The 23343-nt window shown below is 37.0% G+C and overlaps 2 protein-coding genes and 1 long non-coding RNA gene across 9 annotated transcripts in view; 2 read left to right on the forward strand and 1 right to left on the reverse strand.

Annotated features, from left to right (window-relative positions):
* atl (atlastin GTPase) overlaps positions 1-12426 on the reverse strand; it is a 30949-nt gene extending 18523 nt beyond the window's left edge. Inside the window, exon 1 of the mRNA XM_031975866.2 lies at positions 12230-12426. Coding sequence (XP_031831726.1) covers positions 12230-12284 — 55 coding nt within the window. The 5' untranslated portion in view covers positions 12285-12426. The remainder of the gene's footprint in view (positions 1-12229) is intronic.
* Positions 5692-7568, forward strand: LOC116426636 (uncharacterized). The gene is made up of 3 exons (XR_004234951.2): positions 5692-6049; positions 6619-6774; positions 6884-7568. It is a non-coding gene; the product is annotated as an uncharacterized LOC116426636 (long non-coding RNA).
* Positions 12427-12911: 485 nt separating the features above from the next.
* LOC116426634 (uncharacterized) overlaps positions 12912-23343 on the forward strand; it is a 651129-nt gene continuing 640697 nt past the window's right edge. For 3 of the 7 annotated variants that reach the window (XM_031975851.2, XM_076369922.1, XM_076369931.1), the window contains exons 1-2: positions 12915-13251; positions 15328-15524. The gene's annotated coding sequence lies outside the window, so the exon portion shown is untranslated. Of the gene's footprint in view, positions 13252-15327; positions 15525-23343 lie in introns of all 7 variants that reach the window. The other 4 variants (XM_076369924.1, XM_076369923.1, XM_076369930.1 and 1 more) reach the window with 4 other exon arrangements.

A 23343-nucleotide genomic window follows, 5' to 3' on the forward strand; every position in this document is an offset into this window, starting at 1 on the left:
AATCGTTTCACAAAATAATAATTATTCATGCTTTAAAATTGTCATAAACCTATCTAGAGCTGTTTGCGATAAATTTCAAAATAAATATATACCATATCTGACCCGCTATAAAATTTCTTTGTCAAATATGTTTCAAAATAAAATGTTATTATTTATTAATGATTGAACTGAAAGCAATACATATTCTGAAACATAGTGAGATTTATTTATAAACTGTATTCGATTTATTATCATTTCATTATCATATTCGCTTGTAAGTAGAATATCAAATGAAATAGAAGTTCGGACAGTTCTCAGATTAGAAGTCATTGTTTATTCCGTGACTTTTTTATTAACGCAGGAAACACGGGTCAATATTGATGTGGCTTTGGCGGCTGACGAACGTGTTCATTATGTCATGCCAGATAAGCGAGACACAAATAATTTTTACTTATGTAACAAAATTGTTATTAAAATATTTTTTAAAATAAATAAAAATACGTTACAGATGTAACATTCTAAAAGAATATAAATAAAGGACAAAATATGGGAGACTAATTATTTGTATATGTCCCATTAATAATTTAGATGCATGGCTGTTGAGTTTAATGCTGAGTCAGATGGTACAGGTAAGTATGTGTAAATGTTCTGAGAAAGGTTAATTTATATATAGATATATAATATATATATGTATATATATAGGGTGTTCCAATGGTTCTGCGCGTAGAGAATTTATTGGAATTTTACTGAAAGTACCGACATAGTTCTCTTATTAAAATTTATTTTCTCCTTGCAAAGGATACTTCGAATTCTATAACAAAGAATACTTTTGATCCCTCAATTCCATTGATAATCACGTTGTTATAAAAATATATAAAAATCAATATTACTGTGCTAATAAAGCATCCTTTCTTATTCGTGATATTCTGTCTTGTTATTATAAAAAATATTTAAACCCCACCATTCATTTAACCAATTACAATTCTGAATTACAATAAAAAAGTTTCTCATCATTATAAGATTCTTTATTGCCTTACGTTAAGTAACGACGAATATTAAGTGGATTAAATGAAGTTAAGTTTATCTAAGATTAAATTAATTTTAAGTTTAAAATGGTAAAAACTTAATTTCTATACTTAGTACATTGCACTTGATCGTTCAAATTTTCACGAATCTCAATTGCTGTTAATAATGCTACTTAAATTATTGGAAATAGATCCCCACGAATCTTCTAAAGAAAAGAAAATTTTCCTTTTAACTCAATACAGTCAACAACGGGCTATTGCGGAGCGATTACTCAACTGCCCGATAGATATTTATTTATCGTCCCCCCACCGCCAACGAGGAATATAACCGGAAGAAACAGAACACTGGAAACGAGAGAAATTACAACTTAAATATAAATCACAAAGTTCGAAAAGGTTGATAGTTGGCAATGATCCTTTAAACGGTTATTACTGGCTGCCTGGTAAATGGCAACGCCGGTTTGCGTAGCATGCAGAATTTTACAATCGTGCGAGGCCTATTTTTAACTGAATCTGTTTATTTTTGCTTGAATTTGGTCAGGCAGGGAACACATATAGGGCGACCCACGCACGCGACTGGTCTGTTTGAATATCGCTGCACCATCGCGAAAACAGAAGTTCCGCGCATATATATTAACATCGAGCAAAAATGCAAATAAATAAAAAGAAAACACTAGCGACGATTAACATTTTCAAGTCACTCCGTGCTCGATAATCGTGAAGTTACGTAACCAAACGATAGACGGAAACAATCTTTCAAACAAATTACAGTACGCGGGAGGGCGAGAGATAACACCAATGAAGAGGAATTTATTAAAAGATACATTACCGAAAAGATAATTAATTCTTATGAACTTCGTTTGGCACGTATGTTTTCTATGATATTTATCTCTTATCGGGCAGTTTGGTAACATTGTTAATAACACGTACGTAGGATAGTACATTTCGTGATGTCATGGTAAATAAAAATTTAAATTTTACGATTATTTAAAAGGAAATATTATTAATAATATGAACAATACAGTATTAATGATACACAGTAATACTATGATCAGTAATGACTAATAATATTAATAACATAAATTTATACATGGAAGGTATTTTTGAACGACTACGTGCTCGTGTTATTTCGATATATTGTCTACTAATATTTAATGTTTGATCCAAGATTTATGGGATGACTAAAGGAAAACAGAACGACGAGAACAATATTATAGTTTCACACGTTCAAGTTCAAACGTGATTTTCGCGGTCTAATGATTTTCCTGGTTAGAGCTGCAGTATAACCTGAATCAGACGAAGTTACTGAAACGATTTGTACGGTTGTGAACTGTTAGATTCATTAACGTTCTTGACCTTTGAATCATTTTTTACTGTTGCCACATATTACGACATGACGTCAGTTTCCTTCATACAGGTTGAGAGAAGTTAATTTAGTCGAACGTGTAGGAAGACAGTTCTTAAAAATGCTGAATACAAGATTTATTAACGCTTAAACCGCCAGCATTGTAAAAATGCAACGTTATCTGAATGTAATTAAATCGTTGGCGTTTCTTTACTGCAATCTATAATAAGATATGCAACGTTTGTGCTTCCTAAGCATTACCTACAATTCTAGAGTGAAAATGATGCACCGTATGAGCATTACGTTAATTTTTCCTTAGAAAAGTAGGTTCTTGAAATTTGCAAAGTAAAAGATGTCACCTCCTAACACTATTGATGGTCACATGCAAAAGGAAAATTGCATTTAAATTATAGACTACATTATTGTTGTTATATTATACAATACTAAATTATATACTATAGTCTTTCTATTATAATTTTTTCCACTTTACTGCAAAGTTTTGTACGAAAATTCGTCAACTGATAAAATCGAAGAATAGTAAAGTTCCTTAAAACCTGATATTTAAGAAGTTGTATTTTATTTTTAATTTTGAACGTGCTAGAAACTATTGCCTTTAAATTGTGGAAATAGCTAAATGTACATTTCCAAATTTGAACTTCGAAATTAAAATAAATGAATTTAATTAGTTTTTACTTTAAAAATAAAGAGAGGAGTCCTTAAAAGTTAAGATACAAGGAACAAATAGAATATGTAACTGCTGTAACAGAAATGTACAAAAGAAAATGCACTATATCCCAACAAAAATATCGATAAAACAAACAACCTAATATTCTTCCATAATTTTGCACGTAAAATCTGTATGTAGAAAATTACCATCTAATCACTGGCTTACATAGTTGTGAACATTTTGCTTATTCGCAGCGACTCGCGGAAGTAATTCCATCCTCGTTTCTCGGAAAACCTTTTCGGTCGTATCAACAACCAATTTCTTAGTTGCATTCTTAACCGCGTTCCTGGTCGAAGACTAGGTAAGTCAAAACTCTTATGCCATCGTAGGGTGAGAAACGCGTTACAATGTTATTGCAAAGTATTTAACAATTTATCAAAACATCGTTGCATGTTATACAATGCAAAATTGGTGTGAAAAATTGTCCTATGTATTCGTAACAAATAAAAATTGTATTACAAGCACGAAGAGAGTTTTTTTTAGCTATAAAATGAGTACAAGCAAAAGTAATATGGTCAAAGTAGAACAAAAATATCAACGATGAATCGGGCACTGTTAGCCGTTCGGTGTCATTGTCAACGTTTATTCCTTTTAGAGATCACTTCTCTAAGCTTTTGTGCATCAGTCTCACAAAAGCTATCGAACTGCAAAGTCTAAAATAAAAGTTATGAGTGAACTATTAACGTCTTGTTCGTGAATGCTGTGGTTTTGTAACGGGCTTGAAATTAGAGCAAATGGATGGCCATAAAGTTTCATATGAAATTTGGGGAATCAGTAACAAAGGCATAATATGCACCAGCAGATTTGTAACGATAATGCTACGCATCTAACTCGGTGTATTGAGTGGAATTCGCCCTCTAATACATCCGGGACCCACAATGTGGGTCGTGTAAATAACATATACTATAATACATATTCTATTATTGTGATGAGAATTGCCTGAAACGAGTTTCTCTTGCTCTTATATTCTCCAGTTTTACTTGTTTGTTACTATAACAAGCTGGAAAGTTTCAAAGTCTTTGAAGCCTAGCAAAAACTAATAGATAAGAATAACTAATGGTAAAAGCTAAAATTATGTAAGTTCACTAGAAATATTTCTACAAGTGTCAGTTCTTTTTCATCACATCATGTATATTTTCCCATTTTGCGTGATTTCAAACATCAACATTCAATATCTCGGAAACAATTTAATCTAGAGTACGAAAATTATACAAAAACTCCGGGAACACACAAAATTCTCTAAGAAGTCCCATGTTATAAAACGATCCTATGTAGTAACTATACATCACATTCTGATTCGGCGATGTCTCACACGTGTCAACGTTCAAGGACCACCTCTCGGGCAGTCGCTTAACTCGTAATTGAACGTTGACCACCGTTGGCACTGTATAAACTTCGGGAATCCCGGTTACTCTTTGTATTCCACGACCAGTAGAAATATAATTCGCTAGTCTCCGGTGAACGGGATCAACGATATCCCACATGACTAAAAGAGGCATAACAATCCCGACTGAACATCCACAGGATATCGTCAACCTTCACCCTCTACCGGCTCTTCCGCCCCACCGTTTTGTACCGCTACCATTCAACCCCTTCACCTCATCAGCTCTTCACTGATAGTAGCCTCCAGCGTTATCAATACTTTTGAAGTGTTGTCCGTCATGAAAGGTCCAGAGACATGATAAGGCAGGGTATAATATCACAGAAGTCGTTTTAAAAATTCAAGTTTGTTCAGTCTGGTAACTAGATTTATTCTCCGACTGAGAATTGTTGGTGGTTATTTTTCATGACGAGAAGTCAGGGAAGCAAGGAGACTTCACAATGTTCCAGTCACAATGTTTCGACCACCTTGGCTTTCGGCGCATATTTATTGGTACGCAACAATAATATAGGACGGAAGCGAGACGACATGCGACGGAGTGAGACGTAAAGGCCCCCCAAACACGTTGAAACATTTGGCGAAGCATGCATCGCAATAAGCAATGGGTTTTTCGATTTTTGTTTGAGTGCAACATGTCACGAAGAATAACCGCTAACACTTCTCAGCTGAAGAGTATAAACATTTACGATGTACTTAAAAAATAGATGTTCGGAATCTTAGAAACTAGAGCTTCAAGAACAAAGAATTGGGATACCTATTCGTATGGTTGCATCGATAAAAATCGACCTGAACAATCAGCGAGTAATGGTTATGAAATTTAATATCCGTCAAACTAACGAGTTCCGTAAATCAAGTGTTAAACAAATATCCGGACGTGGAAAGCACGTCGTTACGCCAGGAGTCGCGACTCCGATCGTTAAATCGGCGGGTTTTACAGCAGCCCGCTAACTGTACCGATCTGAAATCCCCGGGCTTGTGTAGTCAGCCAGCCAGCCAACAGCAGCCAGCGACGCTGACGCGCGCGGCTTTTCGTTGCGTTCCTTCGGTCGCACTCGCTCCGCTCGTAAATCGGCTACATTCGCGGAAAGACGAACGGTAGGAGGCCGACGCCGATAGCGGAATAACGCGGCTAACGAAACATTACGAGAATGCTAGGCACGCGATTTAGAGAGCCCGAAGGGGCTTTTCGGATTGGCCGAACGGCTCTGGCTCGCTTTCCTCTGTTATACGGCACTGTTGTTCGGCAGGATCGACGACCTCGGATCTCGCGTGATCCGATTCCGCCGCGGAAGAAGCATTTTCCCCTGGTTTTACGAGCTAGATCATTTTGCCCGCGATCAAATCGTCTTCGTTCCGAGATAATAATAATTATAGTGATTTTCGTCTGCACGCGTCGGGGTTTGGAACTTTGATTGTTTTGGTCCGATGGAAAGGTGGAATTATCTTCTGTTTTGAAGTTTGGACAATTTGATGGAAAAATAAGTTAATTTTGAAGCACTCATTATTGAGAAAATTATAAAATAAAATGGCATTTAGATAACATAAAAGATAAGGAAGCAATGTGTTCTTGATGTATTATGTATAACACAGAAGTAAGTATTATAAGCCTATATACCCCTTTTCCATCAATGGCCTAATTTAATGCAGATATTTCCTTTAGACACGTCTATGTTGATGTTGTGAAAGAAATACTTGTTTGTCCACGCGCGTCGTAGATTTGAGATTTAATCCAATTGGCATTTAGTCGGACACTGTTTTGTTGAGAAGTTATATCACACTCTTGCACGCCATTCATTACTTCGTCAACCATTAAATTGCTTTACATTTAAGAAATTAAGGTACCTTTTATGGAATTTGTTCTTGTTTCAAATCCTCCTTTAAAAACCACAGAACCGTGACATATTCCGTGGAGCAATGTTGAACGCTGATTTTTATAGACTTACGTAATTCATCGCATAAATTTTCTCTTCAAGCAGTTAAAGCATTGTTAAATACATGGTTCAAGTCTTATGCAGCTGTCCACGTTATCAGCTAGTACTGTATTGGTTAATACATAATATTTCTTGGTTCATTGGTTTCGTCGTCCTTGAACTGACTGGTTGGCAGATTATAAGATTGTTTAGAACTTGAAACTTCATTTTGGGTTTAATCTTTATTACAGATTCTACTCTTCGTACACTGAGACAAAAGTAAAGGAACTAAATTCAGCAAGGATAATACGATACATTCCCTTTCAATATTTTTGTGTAAACCATTGTTTGGGTGAAGCTCAAAAAATATACATTGTTAAAGAACAAAACAATTTCAACTCTTGTCGGTGAGTTTATGTATGCGCGATACAATATTTGATCTCTTGTCAGACGTCGAACTTCAAAGAAAATGTATGAAAAAAGAATTCGATCCTATCATTAATGAAATTCTTACAGATGTCAGTTCTTATTTTCATGTTTCTTCTATTGAATGGTACATAAGAAACGATACTAATTAAAGCAACACCAAACAAAAGGCAATATCCGTTAGTATTGAAACTAATAATTTGCCAAAGTCTGTAAAAAGATCCAATATTCAAGAAAGTAAAGTGAAAGGTAGATAATTAACACAAGAACTGTTGAATTTCCGCTTTTCTCCGCAAATGTTCGCTCAAGGTAGAAAGTTCTTACGTTGGGTGTCAATCTCACTATGTTTCTCAACATACGCGTTACGGATTTTCAATCGCAAGAGAAACAACAAAAACAGAACATTACGGATTACTGCTCTTTCTTAGCTGTCGACCGTTCGAATTACAAGTTGTCCAGGTGAGCAACAAAAAAAAACAGCGTCATTCCGTATCGTAGCCTGTTCGAGAATATGTTGGTCATCGTGAACGTTCATGTTGGACACGCTTTACGTCAGACTAAAGCTACATGTTCCCTTGAGAGTGTATCACGCATCATTTAATTTGAAATAGAATTGCTACACACGATGTTACATAACCTTGGGAAGACCAAGCCTCGAGAATAAGGAAGTGATTACTTATTTCTTTGAGAAATAATATTATTACTAAGATAAAAATAATTCGTCAATTCCTCAAATGAAGACATTATATAGAAATGCTGACTTTTACTGTGAATAAAAGTAAGAAAAATATATTATTAATTTTTTTTATAATAACATGTAACTAAATGAATTCAGCGATACACATTCATGTCAGCTATTGATCCATAAAGTCTAATAAAATAAACATTTTAAATAAATTTAATACAAATTTAATAGTTCCCTTTATTATTATTGTCACACTCTGCTATTTAATCTCTGTTTTCATTATTTCTTATCCTCTTCCAATTCTTAAGGGTGAACTCCCAACCCATGACTTTTATACAACACTTAAACTTCGCTTACTTTATTCTGTGGGGTGGCAAAGAAATTTCTATACCAAATACAATAAAATTTCTATATTTGAAATGATTTTTTCAACAAGATCAAGATAAAAAATGTCTCGACTCAACTGTATTCAGTTAGTATAAGGCATTAAAAAGATGAGCTTGCATAAAGATCCACAGTCAACCGAATACTTTCCACTGCAAAATGCAACGTGACTCTACCTGACATTACCAAGGAATCAAGGACAAGATTGCTAAGGGTTGCGTGTATGTACGGGACGCATTTTATTTTACGGTTACGCGTTCCTATTCGAAACGCTGAACGCTGAACGTTGTTATTGACAGTCGCGTAAAATTCTTTTATAGAGTGGTCGCATTTCCGCGGGGGTAAACGCAAAACCCACCTCCTTGATCGTTGACCATGAGTCGTTCGACGACGAAACAAGAGGGACTCCATGTTTTCAGACGGCACGCAATTAACAGCGCACCCGTGGATTGTCTTCAAATTCATCTGACTGAATAATACGAGTTTAATTAATGAGGCACGGAAATACGGGAGCGGCCGATGAAGCGAATTGGACGGGTGTATGTGGGACGCGCTCGGGTGTGTGCCCGCGCTCGTATACGCGACATTCTCGCGTGTATTGGAACACTCCAGAGGAGAAACTCTTGGTATTAGTCTTATTGGATTGCTACAGAGGGATTTGCGAAGTCCTTGTTGGCAATTGACACAGTTCCCATTCATCACGCCGTGCCTCGCGTCTTTTACTAATTATCATTCTCTGAAATTTCGAGTCTAGTCAACCTATGCACGGTTTTTTTAAACTTTAGATGCAGGATTGCGTCAGATTTAATCCGATTATACGGGAATAGAAAAGAATAGATAAACTGTCAAAATCTATTAGAGACACGAAACCCGGGAGAAGCTCATTTCCGTAGCCGGTTCGTTTATTACGTTACGGCTATCTTTGTTCAATGATCGTTCTATGATACTCTAATGAACTCAGTCGATCCCTCCATTTTTCCAGTTTTATTTTCGGGGGTTGGTGGGTCTTCATTTATATTGAGCGAAGAATCAATAATTTGTTAAAACTTCTTGAACAAGTGATACTGTAGAGAAGCTAATTTCGAGAAGTTTAATCATTCTTTACATCGGCCCCAGCGTCTTTCTGCAATTAACTTCAAGGGCACTTTCGTTTTCAATTGATGTTAATTTTTACTTCGGTACTGAGGAGAATGTCGAATTTCGCTCGAGCCATCTATATGGAAAAAGATAATTTCGAGAAAGTTGCGGATGAAGCTACTTTCGAGAGTCAATTTATTCGTTGCACCGATATCGTCAATTGCTAATTGTTATTTTTCGAAATTCTCGTTTAATTCAGCAGCGGTTATGGTTCAAAATTTAAAGGATAATACACTATATTGCATTCTTTCATCAACCCAACTCTGAAAATTATTATTCCCCTGCTGTATCAATTTTTTTTTAGATCAAACGTTCCCGTTCATCTTATTTAATTTTTCCACAACTTAGTTACAGGGAAAACTGAAATACTTCGGATACTATTAAATTTGTTTATAAAAATAAAAAGAAATCAGTTTATTCCCAATACACCAGACTCATAAAATAATTTACAAAGCCTAGACGTAGCAAGCAAAGCAAAAGAACGTCAATAGAAAAATGCAAAAATAAAATATGTACTAGGTGACGACAACGAATGGAATACTTACTGTTAGTGTTCTAGAAAATCTACTTGATCTGAATAATCAACTTACATAAGGCGCATTATATACTTTTTTAGTTAGAATATGATAATCATATCGCGCGAAAAACGAACGATCAATCATTCACTCAGAAGACCTTTATCCATTCATTGTTGGTTATTATTTCCGGCTGTCGAAAGGAGCACCGGTAAACCATCGGCAAAACGAAACGACTCGTTTTCATTGGATTCGTTGCGCGTAAACTTATCGATAGTATTCAATGAAACACGGTCTGCGTTGAATCGAATACGTATGCCAATATGCGGGTCTCATTTCCAATCCCAAATATCACGCTCAGTTCTCTATAGCGGTTGGAGTCGCTTTGAAACTAGTGCCTGCCTTTCCCACCTGTTTCATTGCCGGTGGTTTCATTTAACGCGGAATAATGTTATAACTCCCGCACAGCGTATCGTGCTACTTTGCCGATTCATTATCTTACGTGCCAAGCAGAAACTCTTTACAATGAATAATATATTAGCCGAGCTACTTGTGGCGGACTCTATGCTAACAAATCGAATGTTGTTGCATGTTCGTATCTGTTAGAGCTCATAAATTGAGGAAATTGTATGTTCGGTATTCCTAAAGAAAATAATTGAGACAGACTTTTAATGAATTGTATGAATTGAAATATAATGATTATAAACAGATTCTACAGCAACAGTTGTTGGATACCAAAAGTATCTTTAAGAAATAATGTTTTATAATTTATATAATAATAAAAAATATGTTTATACTTCTTTGGTGGATTTTATTGAGACGCTTTAAATGAAGATAAGGTTTCTCTTTATAAACGTTACTAAAAGTTACGACTTTTTTAAAATTAAATTCCTAGGTATTAGTCTTTCACATATTTTTGTATTTGTGTCATAGTACTCCGCTATCTACACGGAAGGTCAAATGAAATCAGTTCCGCGTGAAACGTGTTAATGTAATACCATGAAAAATGGCATTAGAGATTATACATTTTGAAATATTCAGTTCATCTAGGAATAACATCAATTAAGTTAGAAACAGCTGTGATTCTCGATTGCAAACATCGAATTTCTTACTGTTATAAATGATTGAATACATTTATTTTCATGTAGTTGAGCCTTTCAGTTTTTAATGTCATTCCAATTACATAATGAATTGAAATGTATCTTGAAATACACTGCGAATGATGTATAACAATAAAACAGATTTCCATTAATTACGTTCTAGGTAATAAATGGTAATTTGCGCATTTTGACAAGCAAATTTATAAACCTCATCCATTATATAAACTAATGATAATCTCTAACATTTAAAATTTGTTCGTATATTATTGCCCATACTGTGAACCATATTTCATTTTACATAAATTTAATTTGATAATAAATATTTTTTTTGTATGTATAACGAAACTGTATAATGATTTTCACAGATATAAATATACACGTTGTTACTTTCTTTCGCATGAATAATAGTAGCTCGCATATTTCCGTGTCTATTGTGATTGAGAACCTCCGTTACAATGCACCTGTTGCAACAGCAATTTCGCCAATCTTCTTTCCCTTATCTTGCCAGCATCGTCGAAAACGAGCTTAATCAATAATTCCCTAACACCCTAATTGTAAGAACTTTAAAATATGCAATAAAATATCTAAACAACGAATTGTCGCAATAAGAATACACATAACAAAAGTAAAATTAAATTGTGCATCCTATAGAAACCTATGCAAAAAGATTGTACAATTCATTATATAATTTAAATAAACTATTGATTATTCGAACGTTCAGCATACAATAAAATCTTATATTATGCAACGCACAAGTGCAATTTTCTAAATGTACTAATACTACAGGAAATATAACCAGGCTGTGCAAAAAACATTGTACTCGACCGTCGTAACAAGTGGAATAATTATTAATCTTGCTGAGTAATAAGCAGCAAGGACGAACGCATTCGCCAACTGACTGAATTTAAATTTCCCTCGTCTTCTTTGCGTGGTTGGACGCATGGCCGCGTGGCGGCAGCATTTACGTACCCATGCTTCGAGGCTACGTCATTATGCCTTTGACAGAATATCGTATTGCTGAACATAATTACGGATGCACAATAGCCTATTACGTTATTTATAGTTATCGTGTCACTGGATGGGAGAAACTGAACGGTCGCACGTCACTGATAAAAACTGTTTATGATCGCATTATAACCTCAACGATTGTGAACGTTACACAGCACTTTCATTAATCTTTGCACTTTTGTCATACATATACAATTCTAGCATGATAATTATAAAATTATAATGTTTATCGTTAACGCGTAGATAATTTGAGTCACGATCGGTACACGGAACTCATCGGTGTTCTCAAGTACACCTTGGCAGCATTCCCTCGCAAACTATTTCCGTTCAAACTATTGGGCGGATCACCACGTGGTGTTCCAAATTAAATCGAACAAACGTGAAACGTTTGGTTCTTTCTTCATACACGGACAAGAACTTAGCGAAAATTTTAGACAAAACGTCAAAAAAAGAACAATGCATAACGGTGTGGGGTTACAGCTGGCACTTCGGGTCCAGATCACGTTCCAGCGACGATCATACGGATCATTTCGATATCACTGTTATCCCTTGTGTTTTACTCATCCCCGTAACGTCACGAAATATTAAATATATTAACAGCACTTACCCACATACGAGCTCCTGTAGTCACCACTATGTTTACGATTTTCACTGTCCGCCATATTGGGATACGAATGACGCCACTTCCGTGACTGCGTGCGGCTGTTTCACTACGTAGGTTAAAATGTACTTCGTCGGTGACTTTTACTTGCCAGGGACAATCACGCGATCAGCTCGGCGGCGAAACGTTAATTGAATGGAAATGCAAGGAATAATAGGGATGAAAGTGAATGTGTTAGCGTGGGAAGCGACGTCGACGATTTCTCACAAGCGTATTTCCATTTCCTTTTCCTCTTGTTAACACGATACAGTAGCAGTAATTTTGAATCTTGATATCGATTAGATTAGATCCGTATCTCATACTCGAGCTCCTTTTTAATCTCTCGAACCGACATATCTCCTTTTTCGGTTATTAAAGTTTGCTGTATTAAATTAATTTTGATCCCAGCTCAGATTCGTTATCATGGTGAAACTTTTCGTAACTACTATTGTTTCCACCACTTGCGATTAGTTTCACGATGCTTTTTAATGACTGCATGCAACGATAATAACATTTATATTCAAACATAGTATTCATTTCATGTAATACGAAGAACATCTATTCCCAGTATTTATAGATACATAAACAAAGATTCCGTAAAACAAAGAATCCGTTAGGATAGTTAACTGAGATTGCGAGCTGAACTGGGAAATTCGAATCGGGCTTTTACCACGGTACGAATAAAAAATGGACGATTCGACTTCTCGTTTTCGAGTATCGAGGGCGCGCAGCCGTCTTGCCAGCCGTTCATCTGATTCGCGGTTTCGGCGGAGCGCGGCACTACTTTCGCCGGTGGATGTGATTTGATCCCGGCGGTTGCGCGGTCGCAGATTCCCTATGGTGGAATGTGGATGCTGTGCGCGGTGGTTTGTTTCGTACGCGAATTAAAGGGTCCGTTTCGCCGGTGATCGGATGCTCCGACCCGTCGGCCGGGTCGCCCTTGGAAGCTGGCAGTCATGCACGGTGCAACGATGTAGCCTGACAGAACGGTACGGGCGGATTAACAATTACGCGCGAACCAGCGTCGAATGGTCGAGAACGAGCTAGTAAACAAATGTCAGAACGGAGGACAAGAGGGAGAGAGAGAGAGAGCGAGAGAGGGGGAGAGAGAGAGAGCGAGAGAGGGGGAGAGAGAGAGAGAGAGAGAGAGAGAGAGCGAGAGAGAGAGAGAGAGAGAGAGAGAGAGAGAGAGAGAGAGAGAGAGAGAGAGAGAGAGAGAGAGAGAGAGAGAGAGAGAGAGAGAGAGAGAGAGAGAGAGAGAGAGAGAGAGAGAGAGAGAGAGAGAGAGAGAGAGAGAGAGAGAGAGAGAGAGAGAGAGAGAGAGAGAGAGAGAGAGAGAGAGAGAGAGAGAGAGAGAGAGAGAGAGAGAGAGAGAGAGAGAGAGAGAGAGAGAGAGAGAGAGAGAGAGAGAGAGAGAGAGAGAGAGAGAGGGAGAGAGAGAGAGAGAGAGAAAGAGCGAGAAAGGAGCGAGGAAGGAGCGAGGAAGGGAGGGAAACGAAACACTATCGTTGCCGTTCCAGCGCGTAACAGTGCCGTAACATTGGTGCGTTTCGATCGGGCTGTTTCGTTTCTTTCCTCAACTTAAAAGGGAAACGTCAACGCACACGTGGTTTTTTCGGGTCTGGTTGACGCGCGTGGAACGTGTCCGTGCATCTTCTCCGTGACGTCAGGTGTCACGAGCTTTTGTGTTTGCTCAGTGCAGTGCCATCAGCTGTGTACCAGCTGCATATCCATCCTGTCAAATTCCCGCCCTCGTTCCTTTTAACAGCGACCGTCGAATCTCGACTACGTGCAGGTAGCGTCAACGCACATGACCGTTAGCTAACCAGTGCCGGGTAAAATGGTATTTCGAATAGATAGCCTGGTTTGTTTTAAACAATGCGTATCATTTTTTCAATAAAATATCTATTTAATCTATTTGGTTGCGTTTTTTTTTATTTTAAATTTTGCGTTTAATTTTTGAAACTAAAATATCTTATTTGTTCTGATATTGTTTAGTCTGTTTTAAATCTTGCGTTCAACTTTGATAAATGAAATATCTTGTTTGTTCCGATATAATCTGATTTATTTTGAATCATGCGTATAACTCTGAAAATAAAATACCTCGTCCGTTTGTGATGTAGTCTGAGTTACTTTTAATTGTGCGTATATCCTTGAAAATAAAATATCTTATTTATTGCGACATGGCCTAACTCATTCTAAATCGTGCGTGTAACCATGAAAATGTCTTATTTGCTGCGATAAGTATTGAAAAGAATATCTCACATGTAGAGCTCAATGAAAATCTTAAGCGATATATGTACTTTGTTACGTGCGGATCGTTGTACTTAACCTAAAAATAAATTTATTTTCCCAAAACAATAATTTTTCACGTTAAAATACCATTCCTTTTCTCAATTCGTTTTGTTCGATAAGAAATGTTCCAATAAAAATACTTCGTTTAACAAAATTTCGCTTCCTTTTTATATCTTTTATATACATTTTAATATGTAATATTTTCAATATTCTTTCTTTGAATTTTATCCAGTCTAGAGCTAACAGGGTTTCTGTGCGTAGGCTCGGTGTTTCCTTAAGATATATCCATAGCGCGTAGACGCGTGTGATTGTTACGTGTTGGCCACCAGTGAACCGCGAGTGGAACAATTTTATTCCGGGCCCTTTAAATCGGCGAGCGGCCGAAGGGCAACCACTTTCACGCACGACGCATACAACGGTACTCCCTTCCGGGCCCAGTTTCACGCGGCATTTAAATCTTTCGTCAGGCATCGGTCCCATTCGCGGTGCTTCGCTCCGTTTAAAAATCCTTCGCGTGTTATTGGTTCAATTTCGCCAAGGCGCGTTCTCACTCACGATGGTCCGTCATGGGATATCTTTGTCCACTACAACAGCGGTTGTCAAACTTTTTTGACTGTGACTCGCTGCAAGAACCGCGTTTTATAATGTGACCCTATATACATGACTATAAAATGTAATTATTTTATAACCATCGTAAAGTGTATACAGAAACATTCTTGTGCACTTTTTTTTCTGTTCGTCTCGAGTTATTTTATTTATTATGTAAATAGAGTATCGCTACCTGCAGTTTAAATAATCGTGAATTAAAATATAACCTCGAAGTGCGAGACTGACGGTGAATCAGTTTTACCTTTTACACCCGGTTTCGTCGAGGTTGGAAAATTATGTAACATCGAACTACTATTGAACTTGCCTGTGTCGGAATGTGGGATTCGGTCGCAGCTTTCAGCGAGACATATTTAACTTGGTAAGTAATGTCACTTTCTTTATATCTCAATGTTACGGTTCTTTTTCTTTTTTTTTTTAATCGAAATACATAGAACCGATTATTATCCGCAGATTTTTTGTAGCGTTGCCTGAAAGAAACGATATAAAAAGTTCATAAATGGTTTTACACGTTCCAGCATTATCATAATTGACATGTCTAGCGTAGGGAGCTATTAACGATGTTTTCAAAGAAATGGGGTATTTAAGGTAATGATAAAATTAATAACACCGTTAATCTGTTTAATGGCTGCACTTCAGCCAAAGATTTTTCTGAACACTTTGACATACGGTGTCACGTATACATGATTTCATTTAGCTAGCTGTAATTAATTGGTGTCACGGAGACATGATTTATTTGTTTCCAAGTATACTATACTAAATTAAAATATTAATTTTTTTCAAGCGAAGTACTATGCTAAGAATTTATTGTAACAAACGAAGTACTGCATATTCAAAGTCCTAAATACGATTTCAAATAAAACAAACTATTTATTATTCATTATTTGAAATAATGTTTTATTCAACGTTTGTTTATAATCAAATTTATCAGAAATTTTAATGGTATGAGATAAATCATACAGTAAAAAGCGCGGTTGTAAAAAGTGTCATTATTTTGCTAGTATGAAGATAAAAAAATCATTATTTGAAAAATTATACTGATTGTTCTGTGGTAAAATATCGTTGTGGCACAGCTCTCTGTATAATGTTTACTTGAGCAATCATGAAATTTGAGACGATTTAATTGTCACGTGACGTGAGTTGCATTCACTAGTCCGCACGAATAATAGTCGTGTCACGTCTCGGTGAAGGAACGAAGGACGTTTTATAATTGTCGGCTCGATTAATTGGATTCGTCTGCGCTCGTTATCGCGCAGAATAAATTTGTAAAACAGCGTTCACGCGTGTGTACATGAACGCATTTCCAAAGAATAGGTATATATAGAAAATTAACGAAATATTCATCTCCGGACATATAGAAATATATCTAATATTGTGACTTAAAGTAGTCATTTCTTTTCGGTATTATTAAAAAGCAAATTCTTCCCCGCCTACTTAAACTATTTTTAACAAGTTATTGAAACAATTATTTTTTCAATTCTGAAAATATAGATAGGTGTGACTGAATCTCTCTTTCCTTGCAATTCCATAATTTTAATACGTTGCTTGGAAACAAGTTTCGTTACTCGATGCAAATTCACAATATGGTATGAAAAATATAATATAAAATTTGACAAAACTGTAGTTTATAGTACCTATCAGAAAGAAATGTTTCTGGTATGGGGTCTATTTCCAACTATCGCATTGCCGTGATATAAATGTCAGTATCAGAACTAAAAATTAATTGATAAATCCTGTTAATGTAAATATAACCATGCAAATGAAGGCATAGAATATGATCTGTATAATAATTAGCATACTCCAGACACAACACGAGCTGTCCGCCTAATAAACATTATTTTGCTATATTTTACTAAATTTATGAATACATAGTTATTCTATTAATAATGACATTCATTATTCTATTAATAATAACACTTACTGCTTTTTGAAAATCATTTAATCTAACCGCTAGAACATTAATTCTGATGATTCAGTATTATATACAATAAAAATGTAGGTTATTGTACATATGAAAACTCACATTTTAATAAAGATATACTAAGAAAGAAACAAATTTTTAAGTGGAACACTAAAGTGCATATGTATACATTTTAAAAACTACATTTACATGTTAAGTCTCGAAGCAAATTCTTATTACAACATTTATAAAAATAATAAAAAACTCGTTTCTGATTATTTAGCTTAGTATGCGGATTTTATGACCGTACACAAAGGAAGATTATTTTAAACGACAGCGAGTCAGGGCCGAAACTAAAACCGGTTAAGGTGGGAGTAGTATCGGCGCACTTAAAATCAGCAGCCGGTAATTATCCCGGCGCTTAATTACTCTCCCACGTTTTTTGGTGAGCCGCGTCGGGGCATTTTCTTCTTGTCCACCGGACTACACGACGGAGGAATTCTCGCGGTGTTTCGTTTTTCACCGGTTCGGTCCTTTCACTTACTGGCTCATCAATCTCTTGCTAGGTTTTCCGACGTGCCGCGGCGTTACCCGTAGGAAGCTTGTATGCAGTCACGAACCCTCATCACTAACCGTTCTCCTATTTTCCTTTCTTCCTCGCGCTTTTCATTTCTCTTACGTAACATTTCATTATTATCGGTATGTGAAACACAGAATGATTTCAGGAAAAAAATCGGTACATCTAGTTTCTGTCTCTATGAATTTTGATATTTCTCTTCGATTTGCGAAAAATTAGCGTTGAAAATGATGCGATGATCTTTTTTCAAGTCTTTTATGGTTAAAGTTAATTGAAGTAATATAATTTACTATTATTAGAATGTTGCTATAAATCAAATATGATGGATTATTTCAATTTGATTTGGGGGTTCTGGAATATTTAGGAGTAAATTTGTTTAGACTACTGAACTGCAGTTCAAAAGAAAATTATTTCTTTATATAATGTAGTATTATATAGTTATAGTATTATAGTGTGAATAATATTTTTTAATGATAGTTTTGCGGGGTCAATTGAATGAGTTAACTAGAGAGAGAGAGAGAGAGAGAGAGAGAGAGAGAGAGAGAGAGAAGTGTTTTTACATTGCATTCTTTGGAATCTTGATGCACGATCGAACTAAACGATGAATAATAAGGAATACGCAATTTTGTACATCCTTTCCTTAACACAGATTCAATCGCTACACGTTTCTACTTTTATAATCGAACGGATTATTCTTTGTTCACGGTTGATTACATTGCTCTCGTGAATTATAGAAGATTCCCCCTGGGGTCCGATACACTTAAGTTCTTGATACATGTGTACTCGCAGTCTATTTCCTTTTGAATGAGCACCAGGTGCATCGCTTAAAAGCTGCATTTCCTTCGATTTTGCTTTTCAAGTAAAGTAACGCGCCGTACAAGGTACATTTATTTACTAAGCACGATTGATGTTGTTCAGCGAGTTAGTAAATGACATCTGAAAGAATAGCATTTCCTAATTATGTAAGTTTCAATTTAAAACATAAATGCATCGGACAGCGTGCATTCAATAAAACAGTAACTTTTTCTAAGAAACACTTTACAGGCTTTCTGTATTTTATAGAATATTCATTTCCCTGTTTTCAGAAATTGCAAATGGAAGCAATATTCTACACAAGTGGCAGTGAATTCAGATTTAAATGAGTTTCACAACCGACACTCTTAATATATAACTTATAAATGTTATCCAGCAAATTTCAAGGTATCCGAAAGCAGTCGAGAACCACGCAGAATTCATTTTCTTCGTCAAAAGTTCCCGCGTATTGGAACTAAAGTAAAAATTGCGCGGAATTGAGATCATTCCTTTTATTAAAATCGTTTCGTCTATCTGCGCGCTGCGGTATGAATATTCAAATTCGTTGGAAATGCATAAACATCGCCGATAGAAATTGCAGCATTTTTTTGGCGAGGTCATTTGGTTCTGAATCGAATTTTCCGTGGGCGAGCCGAGTGAAGGTTTCCGGTTGTATCGCTTAGGTAAACGGTGTGTAGCAGAACCAAACGCGGGCGCGATTGTATCTGCCCGGGCGTGTTTATATTTGCGCGAAACCTATGTAAATGTAAACGCAAAATGTTTTGCAATTTCTGGTCGGTTATCGTTTCCTTCGATTTGAATTTAATTACTTCGCGGGCCGACCCATTACAAAACGTAAACCCGTATCGCGCGTTGAGATTCTGTTAACGCCGCGGACGGACTTTACGCTTTCCTTTCGAGCACGAGGAATTATCGATAGCAATAAAACGTCCTCCGTGGCAACGAACGCTCTCGCGTAAACATACGGAACGTCGCCGGTTTAACAAACCGTGGTTCATTTTTATTCATGAAGTTCTCGCGGCGTATTAACTCTACCGCGCATACCGCGTTTAATTTACGCAATGGTGAGACTTATTTTGGATATGGTTCAGAACAATCGAAAGCAAAGTATTTACTGTATCGTTGTTTAAAACAATTGCAACATCATGATGAAAAAGCAGATTGCACCGAATGATTTATTATTTTATACGTAACTGACGAAAAGCTTTGGCAATGAGAGTCAACAGTATCTTGCCTCACGGTATGTATAAATTGTAAACTATTATTCTGTTTGATTCTGTATTTGTTAGTGTTACATCATTATTACGTAATGTTCATTATGTACACGTAAAATTCGAGACTTGACTAATTTTTAAGACACATTTAATTGATACTTAAATTTATAAATTACTTTGAAACATCTTGTTCATGCATGGAAGGGCAATTCTGCCTAAGCACATTTAATTCAACCAGCATCATATCAATAATCCCTCTCCACTCCCAATGAAGGTAGCATTTAACGAGCCCCTCCCTCAATTACATTCTGGTTTTATTTCATTCAAGACCGACAGCTGCGGAAATTTGATTTCCACAGAAGGACAACACGCACTTGGCTATACCGCAGTGGGTTGATCAAACAATTTACGTTTCAATTACACGGTCTTCGTTCCCGGGAAAACGCCGAAAATGTTTCTCGTCCTGAAACGTTCAAACCGACCAGTAACATACAAGTAGACGCAGCAATTATCAACTGCGCGTCGTTAATTACGCCCATAGAACTTGCGAAAAGGAGTCAGGGAAGGGAGAAGAGAGGGAAAGAGAGAGGAAGAGAAAGGATGCGCCGCACGAACGGGTTACTAATTACAATTTTCGATTTGTAGAAGGAAGAGGGATAATAAAAAGAAAACAGCTGGTTGTTAAAAGCTCCGAACGCAGCGTCATCCGCGCAGTATGTGGGTAACCAATTTCGCGAAACAAATTTTAATTGCAATTACTTGAACGGTATCACGGATAGAGCGTGAATCTCTCGTCGCGCTGTCCTCGCGAGAAGTTTTACACACCGGAGTAGCATTTGTTTCCCCGGCGAAGAGGTGTCTACCCGATAATTAACAAGAACCGGTGTTATACGTCGCAGTTGCGCTGCACAGAACGCATATCCGTCTCTATTGCTCTCCGATAGAAGCGCGTCCAAAGCTATTGATTCGAAGGCAAGCGCACCGTAGTCAAGTGCACGAACTGTAAGAAGATTTTATGCTATCGTCCGGCAATATAAATAGAACGGATTAACGGAGGCCCGGTTAGTCTTTCCACGACTTCCGAACTGCGAACAAACTTGAATCCCAGAAGCACAGAGTTTGGCACGTGTCCCGAATCTATCGAGTATACTTGGTAGCACAATGTTACAATGTGAAAGCTCGAAAGGTTGATTTAGAACCTTTGGAATCAGATCGATGGGCTGACTCCTTCACGAATTGCACGGAGATCGTCTGAAATTAGGTGAATACGTAGGTAGATGGTATCGCAGCAATCGTGGCAGATTCGATTTGGTCGTCTTATCATTATAGAATTTCGGTGAAATCGTAGCATACCATATGATTTTAGCAACAGATATTTTAGACTCATCTGACAAAATTATATTTTAAATCGGAATAACGAAGAAACTATAAGAGTATGTTTATTTGCATGAAATACAATATTTTCAACATTAAAAATTGACCTAAGTTTTATTAAAAGAGTCTGATTGCTTGAAATTCTATATTATGACTTATTTTGACTTAACTGTACCTTTGTCCGCTGGCGCGATTCAAGCCTACCGATTCCGTACGGTTTTTCGCATACGTATCGATATTGTTTTATTGATTCGCTGTATTAATGCATGGGTTTGCGGAGTGATTAAATAAAACCGGTTCCGGGCAAAGACACGTCGCGCACGGATTTCCATCGATCGATTTCGATCGCGCAAAAAGTGCGCGATTCGTGTGAAAACACGAGCGGCGTGCTGATAACGTGTAATATTTCTGCCACGGTCGGTCGGTAATAACGTTTCTATTATTAATGAACGTACTCCAGCGCGGCGTTAACGGCCGATACGACGGCAATACGTTATAAGCTCCGATAATGCGCCACGTGGGACGGTTGATGGGTAATTGTAAACTCGATCAAAAAGGCATGGTAGGCAGCAATGCGATTGTCGTTGCCCTGCCGGATGATCTGATCCTGCTGCCCCCCTTATCCTTGTCGTGGCGTCGACCGCGACCGGTTATTCACTGAGTTTTCGTGCTATTAAATAATTGAAAATTGAATTCGGAGCGTAGTCGGGCGCATCAGGATGCAGTTTTCCTCATTTGAAATTCAATGCCGCCTGTTCGAGGTTGTTCAAGTAGCCTGCACATATACTCGATATTTATTACGCCTTTGGTGTATTTGCGGAATACGTATGAGGATATTGAGCACACCGAAAGTGAGTCTACATGTAAACCGACGTAAAAACTCGTTAGGTAACTGTAAATGCAGCGGAGACAGGATATTTCAGTGTTAATGCGCTTTTATATTCTGAATGTGCCTCTTGATAGAAGGTAGTTGCATTTGAAAATTCGAAGATTCGAAGATTCAAAGATTCAAACATACAAACATAAAATGTTTCGAATATTTAAACATTTAAATACTCAAGGATTCAAAAGTTAAAGAGTTCAAGGGTACCTGGATTTGGAACTTCTTCCAAGTTCATGAAACCAACATTGCTTTTCCATTGATTAGTTACTTCATTACAACACATTGTTGATTGGCGCCATATTCGTGCACGTGTCCGCGATATTTCAAGTATACTGGACCAGTTTAACGGGTGACCGTCATAAATCATAATAAAACGTTGCACTTCGTGCTATCGCTCTCGAATAGTAAATTTCTCAGGGGCGTAATAACAACGAGAAGTGGTCGCCTTGGGGTGCGATTAATGTCGCCTCCATAAAAAATGGCCGATACTTTCTTCTTCTTTATGCATGTGTACCTCGTCGCGAAGAGGAATATTTGTCCGGTTACACGCCTTCTCGATTTCTTGGCGTTAATGTGGATTTCTGAAAATTACAGAGAAAAGAAAAAATTTGTACGAATACGCGACGAATTTGCCTTAACGAAGATTGCGGTACGGTAGTGAAATTTATAGGGCTCTCACGGGATGCCATAAGCCTTGAAAATTCTATTTATTTCGTGAATTTGGAGCCAAATGTGGGACGAACGCGCGATGAGATAAATTTACGATCCTTTTTAGGCATCAAATCTGGCGTGTCTGCAAAGTTTGGCTCGCAGCCAGCAGACTTGAGTGCCTCCAAATACACGTACGGACCGGCCCACCTATACCAGCGCGCGTGAGCACGGCATTATGAGATATTTAATTTGAGTTTCGCATCGTTATATATCAGCCGGTGTTGATGGAATTGCTTGTTCTCTAGATTTCCTTTCCCGCGCCAGTGTTGACACGTGATTTACCAGAATTTCTATTAAAAGTCTTTCGGTATTCTTTTTCCCTTCATTTCCTCGTGGAACGTGCTTACTATACTAATTAGTTTATAGTTCATCTAACTGAAAAGGGAATATTCAGTATTGTTGCTGCTTTATGTAATTAAATCTACTTGTTTTTTAATTTTCTAATTATTAATTACATAAAACATATTATATATAAGACAAGAAAATTATTTCGTGTTCTTAGCTTTTTGTTTTGTACACAGAATTAATCGGTACTTGGCATTCGCTTCGAAATGTGAACACATTTTCGATGCATAACAATCTCACCCACGTTTTTCCAATTCCACGCATCTCGCATGTATTTTTTGCGCGATATGTACCTACTTATTTCAGCATGATCGTGTGCGAGATAATTACATTCCGGAGTAGCGGCACAGCGGTGTATTGTTT

Source organism: Nomia melanderi, chromosome 8, assembly GCF_051020985.1.
Source record: "Nomia melanderi isolate GNS246 chromosome 8, iyNomMela1, whole genome shotgun sequence".
NCBI lineage: Eukaryota > Metazoa > Arthropoda > Insecta > Hymenoptera > Halictidae > Nomia > Nomia melanderi.